The 19,244-nt window shown below is 39.1% G+C and overlaps 2 protein-coding genes across 4 annotated transcripts in view; one reads left to right on the top strand and one right to left on the bottom strand.

Annotated features, from left to right (window-relative positions):
* Positions 1–601: 601 nt before the first annotated feature.
* chs1 (chitin synthase 1) lies at positions 602–17,914 on the bottom strand. Of its 3 annotated transcripts, none has more exons than XM_086024952.1 (34): positions 17,868–17,914; positions 16,589–16,724; positions 16,267–16,452; positions 15,951–16,152; positions 15,650–15,810; positions 14,909–14,984; positions 14,245–14,363; positions 13,930–14,107; positions 13,767–13,863; positions 13,523–13,619; positions 11,952–12,073; positions 10,553–10,648; positions 10,292–10,456; positions 9,538–9,685; positions 9,190–9,252; positions 8,937–9,109; positions 8,355–8,413; positions 7,603–7,803; positions 7,342–7,510; positions 7,102–7,217; positions 6,815–6,994; positions 6,610–6,714; positions 6,394–6,511; positions 5,641–5,722; positions 5,331–5,560; positions 4,756–4,862; positions 4,582–4,663; positions 4,326–4,479; positions 4,124–4,228; positions 3,850–3,960; positions 3,083–3,220; positions 2,110–2,189; positions 1,905–1,971; positions 602–1,148 (listed from the first exon to the last, which is right to left on the bottom strand). In XM_086024952.1, exons 1-34 carry the CDS (start codon positions 17,912–17,914, stop codon positions 1,074–1,076), a joined length of 4,245 nt encoding a protein of 1,414 aa, XP_085881078.1. In that variant the 3' UTR covers positions 602–1,073. The 3 variants fall into 3 exon arrangements, with proteins under 3 accessions (XP_085881078.1, XP_085881079.1, XP_085881080.1); XM_086024953.1 differs by having other exon boundaries at positions 602–1,145; XM_086024954.1 differs by having other exon boundaries at positions 5,364–5,560.
* Positions 12,249–19,244, top strand: part of LOC147149956 (CUB and sushi domain-containing protein 1-like) — a 434,959-nt gene continuing 427,963 nt past the window's right edge. Inside the window, exon 1 of the mRNA XM_086024950.1 lies at positions 12,249–12,811. The gene's annotated coding sequence lies outside the window, so the exon portion shown is untranslated. The remainder of the gene's footprint in view (positions 12,812–19,244) is intronic.

The following is a 19,244-nucleotide window of genomic DNA, read 5'->3' as shown; positions in this document are numbered from 1 at the left end:
ATGTAACCACATACTGTACATCATACACACATTGTCAAAATTGTTGCCACTTGCATCTAAAGAGCCACAATGGTCTCTGAAACGGAAATTTGCCCAAATGCATATTGACAAGCCACAAAGCTTCTGGTTAAATGACATTTTCACACTGATGTCAAGTCACTTCAGCGCTGTTAAGACTAAAATGTGTATATGAAGAAAAGAACGACCAGGAGGAGGCGTTCTCATGCTGTGTGTTTTGAATCTGCAGGATACAAAAATCTCAAGGCAACCCAGACAGTCTGTGTTGCCAAGTGAGCAAAGCTTTGGTCTCAGCTGCATTGTCAACTCCTCCAGCAGGGTAGTGACCCGAAACACAGACGAAAGCACACAAGAATAAAACATTGGAGTGTTCTGAAGTGGCCGTAGAGTTTTGATCTAAATAACCATCTTTGGAAGTAGCAGAACATGCAGTATAGAGATGGTGCCAAGATGAATTTAAGGGCTGAAGACTGACAAAGGACCCTAGAAAATGTTTGATTTGTATTATTGCCCTGTGTTGTCTACCACTATATAATTCCCCCGGAAAAAAAAAAACTCAGGTTTTTTTTTTTTTATGGCGACAAATAGCAGGTTTTTTTTATCGTTTATTGCAGTACTCTGAAAATATTTAATTTTCATCAAACCTGATTTTAAAATACAACAAACAGTACAGAGTCATAAATATTGCTCCCACTTATGTGCAAAAGTTGCAGTTTAAATCCAGTTTCAGGGGTGGACTGTTGTAACGCAGTACCTTACCAACTCCCACAGAAAAGGCAAACATTTATCGCAAGTACAATCTTAATACAGTAGCGTGAAACAGAAATGCAGTATAGAAAATTAAGTCCCGCAGATTTTTCTATACACCTTGGCTTTGACAATAGTGAATGCATCTTATCTCATATGTGACTCAGGATAAGTAGACAAAAGATTAAACTCCTGGAATGCTTTCTGAAACCTTAGACTTTGGCTTCTGATAACATAACCGTATGATAAGCAAATTAAAGAGAAAGACAGCAATGAGGCACAAATACAATCACGTAAACAGTCATCAGCTACAAGTCATCGCTTGTGATGCTAAGTCCACTGGTGTTATGGTTCTCTAGGATCAAGCCGTCGTCGTCGTCCTCCTGCAGAATGAATGCCACAAATGAATATACTATTACAGGACTATGGATTGTGCAAATTAAAGACAACAAGCTGGCTTTGTGCGGCATACTTTGCCCATCACTTGATTTAGTACTGATAATCTGTTGGGTGTTTTAAAGGTTGGCTTTGTATAAGAAATTGCCTACAATTTGACACATTTGAAGCCATGCTCATAAAACGCTACCCAAAATAGACTTGAATTTAATATTCATACGCATTGAGAAATATTACGAACCTATATGCTCAACGAACCCAGCCGGATGCCCCTTGGTCTACGATTAGGTGGATGGGCTGCTTTGGATTTGGGTTATTTAGGCTTAGGTAAACCCCCTAATTTGAAACCCTAAACAGAGTTTGATACCTTAGTTTGTAACCCCAAGGCCAAATTGAAACCCTGCTATGAAAGCCTAACCCTAGTTTAAACTCTAATTTGAAACCCTAACCCACGTTTGAAACCCTTGCCCTAGTTTAAAATTCTAATTTGAAACCTTGAGCCTACTTTGAAACCCTAACTCTATTATGAAACCTGAGGTCACGCATTCTGCTGGTTGCATCTATCATGCAAAACCCTAACCACTGTTGTGACCCTAAAATGGTGACCCCTACTACCTTGTAATTTTGTTTGTACTTCTCGGTCACCAGAGATGAGTTGCGAGCCTAGTATTTTAGTATTTGATGAGGATCTAATCACAGGGCAGTTAAAGTGGATGTGATTTTGTTAATTGTGTGTTACTTACATCGTCTTTCAGTTTGTAGTCCTTCTCTGTGCTGCGGTATGACACCACATGGATCAAAGTGTAGACCCTGTAATCAAATGAAACTCAGTACATGCATGCCACTTAACCTAACCCCCCCGCCCCCTTTTTTTATTTTTTATTTATTTTTTAAATCACAATACAAAATGTGTAGCGTTGAGAAGGCACCCCGTGTGTTTGTGTGTACCTGTGATACAGCATAGCGAGGAACTGGACGAGGAGAAGGATCGCAAAAGACAACAGAAACATCAAGCTGAGAGGCTCCACCTGTCAACATAAAAATGTCATACAATAAATATGACAATTCATAATGACATCACACATTGCTTGAAGCGGAAGTTAACCCAAGTGTATTTTTTTCAAGAATATGTTCTATGCAGGCCCACTAGTTGAAACAAGACATTCTGATAAATATTGCGTTTGTGGAATAAGTGTTAATCCACTCGTTTTTAGCCATCTCCGGGGGCGGCCATTTTGTCTTCTGTCGACTGAAAATGACATCAGAACTGCTCACAACGACCAATCACGTCTCAGATTCAGAAAACAGGTCAGTCGTGATTGGTCATTGTGAGCAGTTGTGATGTCATTTTCAGTTGACAGAAGACAAAATGGCCGCCCCCAGAGATGGCTAAAAACCAGTGCATTTTGCTGCTTAACTTATATTCCACAAACGCAAAATTATTCAGAATGCCGTGTTTCAACTAGTGGGCCTGCTGGGAACATATTCTTGAAAAAAATATGTTTGGGTTGACATTCTCTGACGGCGCCACACCGGGGCTAAGGGGTGCTATATCCCCCATCAGAAATCTTTGTAGTTCCAGTTAAGCACCTCCAGCAATTTATTTGACATTTAAAAATATATTTGTAATTTTTTAAAGTGTCATTCGTGATTTGAATCAGGTGTTTTGGAGCAGGGAGACATTTTCCACCCCTGATTTAGGCTGTTTGTAAGCTAGCTTTAGCCAAATCATACAGTTGGCGATTAATCGACCCCAAGCTTTATTTTGCCAAAACGTTCGTTGATTTCGCCCTTTGGTCCCCGCCCCCCCAAAACAAAAAATAATTATGAAATGTTTGGGGTACGTATAGGATATGTGGCAGTACAAGCCGAATACATCACATGTCATACAAATACACGTCATCGTTCTGTGTGCACCAACCTTGAGGTACTCTCCAGATTCTGTTCCATTTGAATAGAATTTAGGGATCTTGATGCTTATGACGTCGTTTCCAATGGCTTGCAGGAAGAAGGTAGCAACCACCCACAACACATTGACGATAAAATAGAGGAATACTGCCTATGGGGTGGTGAGGAAAAAAAAATCGGTAACACAATAATTTTGTAGTCATACATTTGTAGTATTTGCCCGCTGCTTTTTGCATCCTTATTTCACTGTCTTATTGACTTGAATGAAAGACCGTTGAAAAGCAGAAGTCAGGAATAATTCGAAACAATCACATCATCAGTTCTGATTCCAGTGGAATACCTTAATCAGTTTACATTGAATAAAAAATCATCAAAAATAATCCATTCCAGGCTGAAATTAAAGTCTTCCTAAAACCTTTAGCCACTGTACAGGCCAATAATTTAATGTTTTAATATTCAGAAAAAATGACATTGACCCCTAATGTGGATCTTCTTACTGTATATTGTTTGTCCACATGTGTTACTGGAACATTTGTGTTCAAATATCCATTGCTGAAAGCCTGAAACAGTTATTACTGATGCAGTGGTGCTGGTTTCGTTAGTTTGTTTTGCATCATGTGTTAGCATTAACACATTGTAACTGAAATTTCTCTCGCAACACAAGACAAAATACTCGTCTGAGTGACGCACATATCGTGAAAAACGCTCGTATCTGGAAACACCACATAGAATTAGGCATAAAAAAGTGTGATTCAACAATGTGAAGGGAGGTTTACTGACCTTGTTGCGCAGTGACTTTAGCTCTCTGGAGACCTCCTCTTGATGTGCTTTAGTGTCTACAATGGGCTTCAAGTAACGCTCGAGCAACTTGGTCCAGAAGTCATTCTCTTCCTACACGGACACACAAATCGCAGATAGCTTTGCTTAAACTGGCTTATCAACCATTTACGTTTTGTTTTTTTGTTTTTTTTGTATTTTATTTTTTTACAATCTCAACAGTGCTAGCTGTTAGCGGCGTCCCGTCTCAGACATAATGGCTGAATCAGTATCTTACCTCTTCTAGTTTCTGCACCTGAGGAGCAGTCAGAGTTTTCTCGATGGCTCTCTTGACTTTTTTCTCTAATCTTTCCATGCGACTGGTCTTCAGGGTGCGCCGAGCCTACGCATAACACGCACAAATTTACCACGCTGGATTTTATTTACCAGGGTCACTTTCAGTACATGAATTGCGTTGTTCTGCCTGCCATTATTAATACCTGCTCTGTCAATTCCTGTTGTAGTTCCTCCAGTTGGCTTTCTGTCAGGACATCTTCAGGTCCAACTCCATATAGTTGTCCAGTGAGTGTGTCTGTTAACATTAATATCAACTCCTCACACACGTCATCTTGATTCTTTTTGCGGAGGGAGTACCTGGTTCCAAGAAAAGAACAAGAACACAGTCATTGAAAAACATAATGGGCATAATGTGACCGCAAATGTCTTTTTTTTTTTTCTTGTGACCCTATTGCATACCGTATTTGTTCTTTCAAGTTCCTTTTTAAGTTGGCAAAGGTCAACTTCTTTAAAAACTCTTCTTTCACCGGACTCACCCAATCTAAGAAGACACGTGCACACCGATATAGTTGTTGATTTTTTCGAAAGCTCATTATGACAGCATGTATTTGTCTCAGTTGGAGGACGTCTCACCGCTAATAGGAAGGTCTTCATTGTCCTGGTTGTCATTGTCATAATCATAATCATCATCATCTTCAGATGAACTTGTTGATATACTCTCTTTTTCCACACTATCATCCCTACACACACAAACACATGTGCAATGGTGACTCTCTGTAAGTACTAACCTGAAGTGCATTTATATGCATTTTTTAAAAAATAAAAAAACAAAAAAACAAATACAGTTGACCTTCAGAACTCAAATGGTTTGGCGATTAGTTTTTTTTGCAAATGGTTTGGCGATTAGTTTTTTTTGCATTTTGTTTGGCTTTATTTGTGTAAATAGAAACCCTTTCCCAAGGGGATTAGTGAAAACCCAAATTATAAACGCCTAACACTTTTGTATATTTACTGTGTTTTTTAGCAATATGAGCTTCAATAGTTTCACAAGTTCCTCCTCTGAAACAGATCAACTGTATTTCAATAATTGTACGAGACTAATCACAAACATTTGAACAGCCAGTTGCAGTGAATTGTGTTCCTCGGGTTCGCTGTAATTAACAAAGAGGTGAATTAAATTTTTAAAAAATGTAAAAAAAGACAGTTACGTGTTTCTGGACATGCTGTCAAAACGTTTCAACACTCTCCTCTCTTTTTCAGTCAGAGGTTTCTGTCCTCCTTTCTGTGCCATTTTGGTGGTGTCAGGTGCAAGTGGTGGCTCCACGTTTGAAGCGGCAGGTTGATTCGTTTCCTGGGCTGTGATTGGAAGGGGAGAGGCCTGCTGACCAGTCTGTCCTGTGATTTGTTGAATCATCAGGTTCTCCGTTTCCTGGGTTATCTGTTGATTCAAACCAGAGGTGCGATGAATCCACCCATCCAGAAACACACGTTCACCAGGTGTACAGCGCGTCGTGTCACCTGCAACTTCATGTCCCAGCAGCACAGTTTGCAGTTTCGGTCACAAAGCATGTTATGGTTCTTCTTTATCTCTGTTCCTCCCCTAAGATGAAACACAAAGATAAAAGGAGCTAGGGAATGATCAAGCTGACTGCCAAGAGCGAACATCTTCACGCTGTCAGTGCACCGAACATTTGAAGTTAAACCATTTTAGAACATGTGTTGATTAAATAGCTATTTCTTAATTGTCAAAAAAAAACAACAAAAAAAAACACGGATGAGTCATGCATTAAAGCGGAAGTCAACCCAAACATATTTTTTTCCCGAGAATATGTTCCCAGCAGGCCCACTAGTTGAAAAAAGGCATTCTGATAAATATTGCGTTTGTGGAATTAGAGTTAATCCACCCTGTTTTTAGCCATCTCTGGGGGCGGCCATTTTGTCACTTCTGTCGACTGAAAATGACATCACAACTGCTCAGGTAACGACCAATCATGGCTGACCTGTTTTCTGAAGCTGAGCCGCGATTGGTCGTGACCTGAGCCCTCAGCAGTCGTGATGTCATTTTCAGTCGACAGATGTGACAAAATGGCCGCCCCCTGAGATGGCTAAAAAGGGGCGGATTTTGCTGCTTCGCTCCTATTCCACAAACGCAATATTAGTCAGAATCTCAACTAATGAGCCTGCTGGGAACATATTGTTGAAAAAAAATATGTTTGGATTGATTTTCACTTCAACAAATGAATCTGCTAATGTTGATAATCAGTGCATTACTTGTTGGATTCCCTTGTGCCCCAGGTTACTATGTGCATGTTAACCAGTGAGTAGATGGTAAGTAGAAGGTAGCCACTGGGAATACAGATGAAATACATCAGGCCATAGATGATCATTCCTGTAGGAGAAAAAAAAAATCCATCAAAATGCATGGCATGACATTGTCTAACATGAATGTGAGAATGCTGATGATATATGCACGTAACCCGTACATACCAAACTCCTCAGGGTGGAGGATAGCAGTCACCAAGTACATGATTGTCATAGAAACCAGGAACACACCAGTGGGGGTCAGGAACGTACCCTGAATCACCATATCACCTGAGGGCACACTGGAGCCTCAAAAAAACGTCTCGAAAGAATCACCGATGAGCGCTGCAACCGTCAACGTAAAGTCACAGAGCTCCACATATACGCTCACCGATTATAGAGAATAAGGAAGCCGTCATGAGGAAGGCATACAGAACACTCATAATGGCGGCGATTGTTATCTGGTTGTTTGGTTTGGCGATGAAACAAATGATGATGTAGAATACAGGAGGGATGCTTGCGATGATGATGGAAAGTGTACCGGCGATTTTAAAGACAAACTGGAAAGCACCTGCAGGCAAGGAAATAACAGAATACATAATAGTTGAGTGCTATGCAAATTGCAGGTAAAAAAAAACATTGGAGAAGAAAAAGACATGCGGACGACTTATAACCTACCTGCCACCATAAGAGTCACAGAGGCGGGTCCAAGAATAGAGGAACCAACAGTGAACATCTGGTAGAAAATATAAAGTCTGGATATGGAGGAGTTTCTCTTCACCGTCTCTGCGCCACTGTAATCATCAGTACAAAAGACTTCATATTTATCCGACTGCACCGAATGAGATAATCCTGCAAAATATTGTCGAGGGAAAGCCTTGATTTCGGCGTTTAAAAACCACGTCATCGCTCACTGACCTGTGCAGGAGGTCCAATGTATTAGCCAGTGTGGATGGCCCCCACCGTCTCCTCTGGTTATAAAACTCTTTAAACTCTTGTGGTGAGTTGGTGTAGGCATCGGATGCAGCATTGTATTCCACACGCCACCCTTGCTGCAGTAGCAAAGTACACAACCAACGATCCTCCCCTGGAAATTTTAAGCAGACAAAAAAAAAAAAATTGCAAGGAGCAAATCGCAAACAGCTCTTATGAAGGAAAGAGCGATGGCAGAGTCTTGACCTTGGTCGTATTGCACATATTCCGCCGCTCTTGTGGCAGTCGTCGTGTATCTCTTCAGCACGTTGTCATCCATTAAGGCCGATGCTCGAAACAGACTAAAACATCCCGGACTGCACAGCACAGACCCAAACACGTGTTCTGCTGTCTTCTGCAGCCAGTGACCCACTGCATACTCAAACTTCTGGTACCATACCATGGGACCTGAAGGTTGCAGAGACACGATCTACTTAAATATAACATTTATTGACATATCATTATGTAAGCTAATGGTAGAGAACACACATGTAAAAACCATGTAAGATGAATTCAGAGAATTGTTTTTACATAAATGATATTCGTATGTTTGAAGATAATTGCTGAAAACGTGTACCTGAGAACTATGTCGTACTTAATTGTGGAGATAGAACATCAAATCAGACCGGAGTGAGTAATCTGGAAATTCTGGCAAATTCCCGCTGGGCCAGTCTGCAATATACGCTACTCGGGCCACTACTCCATACCGTCTATTAGTTTCTTTCAGCCCGTGGATCCATTTTGAAATCAGCAAATACAATGAGGCCACAACACTTGGGCATATTTCAAAATATTTTCATTTTGTATTTGCATTTTCATTCCTTCTTAGTCAAGGTAATGTGGTGGGTGATGAGTGGAGGGCAATGACCTAGCACCCGCTTTTGGCCAGTCGCCACTGATCTTAAGACTTAGTTTATTGCATGGATCAAAAATCACTTTGCCAAGGAAGTTTTGCTTACCCATTCCAGTAGGATGGATTCGTCCACAAGCTGCCCCTACATTTTCATACATCCTGAGCCTGTGAAGCAAAATGTTAATTGTCATCAATCGGAAAGTTAACTAATTACTGGGGACGTACCGATTAATCAAAAATCGATTTAAAATTGATTCGTCCGATTAATCGATTTGAAAACTCAAAAACTCGAGTGGATTAAATTCATCTAGAAAATGTTGTCTTGAAATGTTTTTTTCATTCCAGATGCATAGCACATTTTGAATGTGTAGATCAAATTATGCGCTTGCGCCAAACTTTACTCCGTATTGCGTTTGTGAATGGCTGCAGAACCACACTAGTGCACAGAGACAAGCGTGGTAGCAATTTTTAAAAAATCGAATCGAATCGAAAATCGGGAACTGAAAATCGAATCGAATTGGGGCTTTAGTGAATAGTTACATCCCTACTAATTAATTTGTGTTGTTTAATCAAATCCATGATGGCCACAGTGTTAAAGTCAAATTTATTTGCAGAATTTTCCAGTTTGTGTGGAAAATATGACTGGGTTCCGCAGAGGTGCGATAGAATACATTTGTCTAATACTGACCTGTCCACCAGCAAAATTACAGCTTTAGGCTGGAAGTCGGTGTCTCCGTCCAGAGCCAGGATGTATATGTTGTCATCTAAGATGAATCTTCTTTTGTTGTCATTGTCATACTGGGGCATGAGGAATATCTCACCATCCATAGATATTAAAGACTCTCTGCATACATTTTGGCGCTGCAAAAACAATCATAATTTTATTTACATACGCTGCTTGCCCCACCGTTGTCTAATTTTAGGTGATTGTAAATTCTTACTTTGGTCTGAGGGTTTTTGACAAGGTAGCCCTTCCAGCCAAGTAGATAATACATGTACATAATCTAAAAGACAACAATGTTTGTTACACAATGTTTTTTTTTTTTTTGTTTTTTTTTTTTCAAAAAATGTGATTCATTCCTTTAACCACATGTTTTGGACATGTCCAAGTAAAAAAAAAAAAAAAAAAAAAGGTAGTCATGTTGAGGGTCCTGACGAATGGAACATTTTGTAGGCCCCTCACCTGTTTAGTTGAACTATAAGATTTGGATGCTTTAATTGTGCCCCAAAACAACACCACTCACACTCATTTTGATGTAGGGATAGACCCAAATGATCACAGTACGTACCTGTGACCATCTTTTCTTGTTCCTGATGAGACCTTTGTCTTTAAGGTGAATGTAGAGCATGTTGCCTTCTGGCATAACAAAGACAAGCCTACCACCATAGGGAGTTTCCACAATGGATACGTCATCAGGCTCTTTGTTGGTAAAAACCCTGGATGAAAAGTGATTTGTGTTTTAGGGATGAGCATTTCACAAGATTTTGTTGATGGACAATGGGGGAACCTAACAATCTTTTAAGATTTTTTTTTTTAACTCATTCACAGCCATTGACGAATTTACTCGTCTTTTCACAGTCCAGCCATTTAATCCCAGCAATTTATTTACATTTTTGTCCAAATTTTTCAAACGTTAGGGTAAAAGACGGTCTGAAAATGTCTGACAGTGAATGAGTTAACGTGAATGGATATCATTTTCAATCGGATAGGGAAACATCCCTCTGTACGTTGCTGTTTCAATGCCATGGGGTCGCGGGGGTTTGCGTTGATGTAGCTCAACATCCCACAGCTGATGGCATTTTCTTCAAGCTACAAACTTGAGACAAATTCCACAAACTTGAGACTAATTCCACTCATTCTAGAAAACTAATTCCAAACTTGAGACTAATTCCACACTTGAGACTAATTCCTCTGCTGGTTGCAGCCAAGGAGAGCACTCCGTTTTCAGGACACCATTCAACAGCAACCAATCAATTCCACACAGGCAAATCATTGAATCGATAAATCAATTATTGTGCCAATGCTCGTAGGAGTGTTCCCACCTGTAAACCTCGATGACAACTTGAGTCAAATCGTTAACGTATGAATTAACCAGCCTTTTCCCTGTGTCTTTTTCAGTCATAAACCCGTCATCCATGTAAATGTGACACTCAAAATCAAAGCAGTCCTTATGTTCCTCTTTTGGATCGCCTCGGTAACGGTCCAACCTTAAAATGAAAAACAAACGGTTACCATTCGTTGCGCATGACTGAAAATTGATCATTTCACTTCTCTGTGGTCTCTCGTGTTGCTGCGATGCAAACCTGAACATGGAGGTCAGAATCTTTAGCATTTCATCGTAGGTCTCGTGCCACATGGTGGCACATAGATAGATCACACAGTTCTGCATCTCGTCTTGGCTGTAGCAAAGACAGGACAGCTGCTAAATCTTTCAGATCAAATCATCATTACAAATATATTACAATTAATTTGGGGTTAAATCTATATATGCCGACTTTGAGAAGCATACCTTTATATAAATGCACCTTTCAAATTAATCACGCTTACTTATATTCACATTTGCATGCCAGTGGTTACATCTCTCATAGGTCTTTTTTTTTTTTTCATCCGACCGACTAATGTGGTTGTTGAAAGCAAAACAAACCTAAACAAAAGTACAACTTCTCTGTAGATAGAGCGTACCCAACGTTGAAACCTAAATATAATATTTGAGATTTGGCCCAATTCTGGACGAAGAAACCTTTGGAACTATTCTTCCTTGGTGATTAGTTTAGTTTGTGTTCCAATTACAAAAAAAAAACAAAACAACTACGCGAAAATGTATGGCATCATTTTATTTTATGGCGGTTGGCAACAAACGTTAAGGTGCATTGCTGCCACCAACCATGCGGACGTGTTTGTTATTCTGTAGCACAACCTCCTCCACCTTTTTATGTAGAATATGGCCGTCCCAAATCACAGTCAGAAAGTCAGAAATCATCCAAATTTAGTTGTTGTGACTCTCACTTGCATGATTTGTTTGGCACGGTTTCTATTCCGAATGTCCTTCCTGATGTAACGCACCCTTTTTCTTTTGTCTCGCCTTGAAATCGGCAGTGTATCCGAATAAACGTGGAGCATATATTTTTCAGTAACCATCTCATTCTAATTTGAGACTACTACAAAATGAATTCATACTTTTGTAGCTGTGAAAAAAATTCATGGCAAGCTAAGCAAAAATACACCTAAATAACTTTAATGTAAAAAGCTTTAATTTAGTCAATGAATGGTTTAATTGCATAATTTGATACTTCACATCAACATGCCTGTCCTCTCTGTGACAAAGGTAACCCCCAAGTATATACAGTATTAATATTTGTTTCTTGACATTGTACTGATTACCAGAGCAAAGATATTGTTTGTATAAACTTTGAAGAAAAAACTTTGAACATTTACCCTGCATCGATGGTGCTAGTTCGCACAATAAAATTGTGTATTTGAATGACGACCTTTATAAATGTTCAAATATATTTTGTTAGAGTCGTTTTTGTGTAATACTGTTAACAAACCGACTAACGGGTTCAAAAAACAAAAACAAAAAAAAATTTTTTTTTTTTTTTTTCAAAAATTCTCTCATTTTTGCATTTTCACGTTTGTTGTTGGTACTAATACTCAGTGCGTTGCTAGTGAATATTTCCAAATTTTCCGCTAAAACTTTCTCACCTTTCTTGGTTTCGAGCTCGAGACACCTTCATCTTGGTGTTGAGTAACATGGACAAGTCTATGAAAGCAGATTCATAGAGACGTCGAACGAAGAGCTGGGAGGTTCTCTCTATACGCTGGAGCTGAAAGGTAGTAAATATAAGATGCATTTAGCCATCTGTCTGAATATATATATATATATATATATTATACCTGGGCCGTTATCGCCGATAACGTGCAGCGTTAACACGAGACTCTCATCGCGCGACAAATAAAATATCACCGTTAATCTGATTTAGTACCGGCGGGTGCGTTCTGCGCGCCGATTGGCTGTCGCTGACGCCGGCCTCGATAAAACTATGGCTGTGTGCACCTTGTGCAAAGCCGCATTAGTTTATTGTAGAAGTTCCTCGAGTCTCAAATACCACCTTAAAGAAAAAAGCACCTCGATGCTAGCAAGAATGCTGCCGGGCGAAGCGCTGATGTCGCCGGGAAATGTGCTCGTCAAATGACAAAAGCTGAATGCAGCCGAGGCAAACCAGTAAGCACAGCTCAATCAGTCAAGCTAACAAATATTTGGGCTCAGTGGATTGCCGCCAACTGCCGACCTGTCAGCACGGTTGAAGATGATGGATTTGCAATGGTTCTGCAGGCGGCGACCCATCATACAAACTTCCCGCGAGGCGAACCATCGCGAGGAGGGTCGCTGCACTGCACGCCGCAGAGAAAAATTCCAAAGACGACAAATTAGCAGGGGCGGCATATGTAGCACTCAAACTTTTGGAACTTTTGGGACTATTGGACATCTTTCAACGACAACTACCTCGGAGTTACAGTACATTTCATCGATTGAAATTGGGAGCTTCACTCTTTCACCTTGGGTACGTTGTGACTGTTTCTTTAACATTTGCAAGCTAACGTTAGAGCTAAACTAGATAACATTAGTTGTGTTTAATGTATACAAGGATACGATTTTTTTTTTTGTCACATAGTAACATGGTAAAACGTCTTTATCCAGTGAGATAAAGTGAAGTCAATCATCTTAGATGTGCAGGGATATGTCCAGAAATTGTGCATGTACCTGAGTGAACAGAGTGTGTGTGTGTGTATAGAGATTATTAGTGTGTATAGAGATTATTAGCATTTAGTCATTTAGTGTTACAACAAAAACTAACAAAATAACTAAAACCAAAAAATGGTTAGCAAAAAAAAAAAAAGAGAGTGCTTTAAAAAAATGAAAACTAACTGAAAGTCCATTTTACATTCATAAAATTAACTGAAACTAATCCAAACTAACTATAATCACAGCAAAAATGTCCTTCGTCTTTGTCTATGTCAGTTTTTTTTAAACACTTTTTTTGCACTCAACAAATACTTCCTATATACTTCATATAAAAAAAATACTAAAACCAAAACTAAAACTATTTAAAATTTAAACTAAAGCAAAGCATTTTCTAAAAAATAAAAACTGTTCTAAAAAACGATTAAAACTAACTGAATTTAAAAATCTAAAGTCAAAATGAAATATAAACAAACTATAATGAGCAATCAATCACAATCTATTGTAACCCTGGTATGAAGTAGGTGCCTACCTTTGTCTTCCATACGTAGTAAGTGCAGGTGACCAATCCAAACCACATACATACTCCCTCAAGAGCCAGCATAGAAAAAGGCCATTGCAAGTAATAGCTGTTAATCAAATGATTAAAAGGTTATACGTATTGCATGGGATGGAGCAGATCTTTGCACATTATACTGTACTGTACTTCACATATACACTACATATAATTTAATATATTGCCTTCAAACATAACAATACAGTCAATGCACAAGTACCTGTTAAGTGATGTCCGGCAGATGCTCCGGGTGATTTCAAGAAAGACCACAGGCGTTGTGTTCTTTTGGCTCAAGAAGAACAAGCTTTCACAAAACTCTGCAATGCAAAAACACATGATCATTTTTGGTAAAAAAAAAAATGATGAGTTTTCTAATAACTCACCTGTGATGCTCCCATGATGTGCGCCATCCAACGTCTCTGCTTGGGTTACAAAAAGTATAAGTCCCAATAGAAGCACTGAAGGTCCTGTGCAACATAAGGGCAAGGCAAAACTCATCCTGACAGCATGAATCTTACAGGCCACCACCCCAAACCAGTGGCACGCTGCTGAGCAGAAGGCCTTAGATAAGAGACAATGCGTTAGTTAGTGCCAGCGATGTCAATACTAAATAAACAGGCTTGTTAGGAAGATTTGATGAACCGGTGTTGACGACAATTTTGAAGGATTAGTTAGCATGCTTTTAACCTCTTACCTACCTGTAAGAAAAACAGCACCAGCCCTATTTGTAACAATTCCCAATCTTCAGCCTTTAAGTCGAAGTCTGGCCAGTTGATGGACTTTTCAATGAGGACATGGTAGAACAGGTATACACCTCCTACGAATGAAAATAATCTGTAACTTGTTTACAAGAATGAATGAAAATGACAGAAGGTCAAATATAGGAAGAGTACAGTTAATCGTAAAAATATACAGTATGTACTGGGTATGTTGTAGTATGAAATATAGTGTGTTTTCACTGAAATATTCCACTTATACCAAGCAGTACGTTTCGATTCACTTTATTTTCACCCAAAGGTTATTTTGTATGTATGATATAATATTATTGCTTGACACACGTGCCACCCCAGGATTGTCATTTTTTTAAGTTAAAGTGGAGGTTACACGGTGTAGCGTCTGCAACAAAACTTCACCGACTTATGAAAATTAAGTGAATATGTTCAGTTTTACATTTCATACCTCAACTAGAAAGCATCCTTGTAAAACTGAAACATTTTGACTCAAATATTTGTTCCTTAAGAAACAAATTTTGACAAAAATAATGGGGGTGTTCATATCAAGAGGCGTTATCAACTATAGTGTCAAATTTTGCTTGCGCATTCTGTGTGAGCGTTGTTCCAGACAGTGAGTGCATACAATTACCTATGACAATTATCCTCAGAATACTGCTGATGACAAACACAAAGTCCCTGAAACCATCCAGTTCTGACAATGTATCCTACAGGAGGTACAACAAAACAATCTCAGTATACACTTCACCGTATTTCATGTTCTCACAGACCCAAAACAAAATACTTCAACACGGGTTAACCTTGGATTCGAAACGTATGTGTTGAATGTCAAGCACACAGGACATTTGAAAACACAAAAAACCTTGTCAGTCTATATTACACATTTTATCCAGCACTGAGTATTAAAACATGTTTGTGTTTCAGACCATACCTGTAGGCCAAATTTATAAAAGTCTAGTAACTTGCCTCAGGTTGTGACAGATGCAGTTTGTGTCGAAAATAAAGTTACTAATGTGTTTTAAACCTAAATACTGCGCCACCAACTTGTGCCAAGACAACTTCAATTCTATTCAAATGAGCCACAAGCATTGACAAGTGATTGTGCTGACAAGAGAGACACAGCTATTAAGCTACATACAAGCAATAAAAAGTTACAGGCCCCGCCCACCACAGTACAATGTAATATATAATGTGTCCCTTTTATGGGTAATAGGATGAAAAAGGGTCCCACACATAATGAGGTCAAAGAAATGCTCACATGTCTGTGATAGAAAGTTAACTAAGGTGATTGTAGATGAACTTTGGAAAGACGAATGGAAATGAAATTATTCCACTCAAATTACAGGTGACAGAATAGAAAAAAAGAATTTACCTGAATACGATTGGTAGCTTGCATTGGATTCTCCCACCAGCAAAAGGAGACAAGAAGTGAGGCGAAAATTCCAATTCCGATATAGACAAAGCAGTCGGCACTCTGTCTGTCCACAAATGATGAAACGCGGACATAGTAGTCGATTCCTAGCAGGCAGTATCCTGTTGGGAAACGTGAATGAATGTAAGATGACATGCTTTTGTCTTCACACGCACAGAAGTGACTTGTAATTATCGAGTCCCCTCATCTAAGAGAACAAGAGAATGGCCTTTGTATATTTATATATTTATATTACAATTACCAGCACACGTTAGAATGAGGGAGCAGATTGGGAACATGATTTTCCAAGATTCTGCCTGTAGTCGAAAGGCGATCTGAAGAAGTGCAGACACAATACAGACACCTCCACTGATGAACAGATTTGTCAGAACGTCAAACTGAGGCATCACCACAAGTACCAAGATTGAGGTACCAAGCGACACCGTGCATTCAATGGCGCAAATCTGCAGAAGAAAAAGTACACCATTACACTTTGTTCATTAGCGCGTTTACATTAGCAAAAGATCTTCCATAAACGCAAAGTCCAATGAAGTCAAAGTCTGAATGATGTCACATACCAATGACATGGTCCTCAGATTGGGCTGCACAAAGCTCTTGAAGGCACACCTCCACAGTGATTTTATGAACACCAGGACGTTTGGGCAAACAAGGCAGAACACCAACATCAGCGTGTAGAACTGTTTTTCCTTTCGGTTGCGCATGGATTTTGGACTGGACAACGTTGACAGCACCAAAAGAGAGCCCTGATGGGTCAGACCAAAAACAAATTAAGCCTGATAGGTTCTTTTTTCCAAAGATGGCAATAGGTCTGGGGAATCTGAAAGAAAGCCACTGATGATTGAGGGTCTTTTCAATTTAAGTGCCATTTTTGAGCCATACCTTAGCAACCACGGCACTGGCCAGGACGGCTAAACCCACAATAACAGCCACTAGGTACTGGGCCAGCTGGAAGCATCTTCTCTTCTGTTCCTTCTCAGCTCCTATTGGGTTAAGTTGAAATGGATCCCATCTTTCCCTGAGTCACACACACGGGACATATTTTGATTATAGCATTGAAAATACAATCACCGTCACTGGGTGGTTATTATTGCAGAATGACCTGTGGTCAAGTATGGGAATTATATCATTCCTGGCCTGTAGTCAGAGGAGAAATACCTTTTCTTTATTCTGATAAGTCACTTATATGAGAACGGGTATACTCCCGTAGTCTTATGGATGATATATATTTTGTAAAGTGTTCCAAAAAACAGAATCTTTTTGAGGGAGAAACTTGCATGTCACGGGACATTTAACAATATACTAGTGGCCGGTACACATACTGGACATATTTGTGCCTGTGTGTACAATTTTGATCCTGTGTGGATATGACAAATCTAAAATAGCAACACTTTTAAGTTAAACGTTTTCAAAATTCAGTTTTTACTTGGTTGTATTAGTGTTAAGAAAACGTTTTGTTCACGTATGCTGTTATGCTTCTGTTTCCTTGTTCCTTTAAAAATCATGACATGATAAGATTATCCTTTATTGATTCTTAGAGGGGAATTGAGAGGATATCTTTGTTTACTCTATAGCTGCTGTATTTTATTGTGGTTTTAACTCGCATGTTTATGCGGTGAGCAATGCATTATTGGCTAATATGTGGACTTGTATGGCACGTGTTGGATTTATTTCCATGCTCATTTTCCGCGGTTGTTTCTCAGTGTGCGTTTAAGCATGAGGTCATGATAAAGTCACCTCTAACTTAGGTTAGGTAGTTTAAAATGATCGGATTCAACACTATACTATCGCACTCTAATTATTTAGCATTTTAAAAAGTGGTATAAATTAATTTTATACAAATTATATACAATATATGTCTCTTGCAAATTGTTGCATTGTATCGACATCTAGATATCGGGGTCCAACAGTGACAATTCCGTTAAATGTAACAAAAACCTTTCCAGAGTCCACTGGGTCACAAGAATCTATCGAGAAAAAGATTGCTTTCTTATGCTTAGCAAAATGTCAGCATGGCCAATTTTGTTACCCGTTTTGTGTAATTGGGAAACCGTTTAGTTAGTCACAATATGATATATGTATGGATTCAATATACCAGTCCGTACAGTACAAGTGGCGCAAACTGAAATCAAACCGACTCCAAATCCATATCATTTCTTACTTGTGTCGTTCCTGTATGATCTTTACTCTGTTTTTCATTTCCTCCATCTTGCTTGTCTAGTTTTGTCTCTTAGGGGGGCACTAAGAAAATCTTGAATCCTGCGACAAAAAAGAAAGGTACCAAATCTGTTGAAACTTCAAAAGTCATTTTAAAACAGCAACATGAATATAAATAGTAGAATTTAAGTACAAATTTTACCTTCTTTTAAGCTTTCTTTTTGTTGTTGTGAAGCTTTCTCCAGTCACGCCTGCGCCACCGAGCAAAACCAAACCACTAAGCGATAATGTGGTCTGAATGAGAAAAGTTGTATCCGCAAAAATTGAATTCTTCCCAAGTCTGACTCCTCCGGAGACTGTGGCTCTCCCTCACTTTTTTATTCACCCGTTTGTTGTCACTCTTTTAATAAAGAAAGAAAAAATATTGCCATGTCATTTCCACCAGTGCGTACATGTGCGAGAGCTGCGTTCCACGAAGTGTGCGTGTGTCCTTCGACAGATACTGTGAGGTAACCATGTGAGGGATGTTGTAAAAGCTTCTACTGTAACCACCCAAGATGACTTGACTGTGCATGACTAATAAACAAACAAAATCTCAGTAATCTCTCCCAATTTTATAGAAGAGGCCATAAAAAGGTACAAGGATCGTATTTATGGACATGCACATACACACGCCCTTTCTATGACTCTTTCGAGTTTTTAATTAACTGAGCCAACACCTTGCTTGGTGCCAGAGATAATCTTGAGCAGAGACAAGTAGTAGCCTCTCTTGTACGTCACAAAGGGTAATCCTCCTGTAATTTAAAATTATAACAAGAAATTCTCGGTTTATTATTTCGTTCCTGTGATGCCAGATTGATCTTGACATTTTTTTACCGAAAAACATTTTTTTGTCTACTTAAATGAATAAATAATACAAATGAAAAACTTTTGGGAATAATTCATTTTACCAACAGGGTGAGCGAATTTAGACAAATGCTCTTCCCTCTGTCCTTGATTATTCAGTGCAGTACTGTATAACTAAAGCCATAATAAGACATAAATATTAAACAATTTAATGTAAACAACAAACTCATTCTTAAATAGCTTTAATGCGAATAGACTCACCTCCCAGGCGCACACAGCATTGGTGGAGCTAGGAGGGGGGCCGCAATGGCCCCCCTGAAATATGCTTGGACCACCCTGGTGCCAGACCAGATAACTGACTTTTTAGTATTTTCAGATATTTTTTCTGAGATTTTTTTCCACATTTCTCTACGTCGTCCGTAGGGAACATTTTAGGCATTTTTATCAGCATTTTCGGAGGATATTTTTGGATTTGTAAAAAAAAAAAAAGAAAAAGAAATTGTTGTGCGGACCCCCTGAGATATTAATTAATTAA

The sequence above is a fragment of the Filicampus tigris genome, chromosome 3 (genome assembly GCF_054856515.1).
Source record: "Filicampus tigris isolate MCC_2025a chromosome 3, RoL_Ftig_1.0, whole genome shotgun sequence".
Taxonomy (NCBI): Eukaryota; Metazoa; Chordata; class Actinopteri; order Syngnathiformes; family Syngnathidae; genus Filicampus; species Filicampus tigris.
The sequence above is the reverse complement of the archived record's forward strand: the minus strand, read 5'-3'. Positions and strand labels throughout refer to the sequence as shown.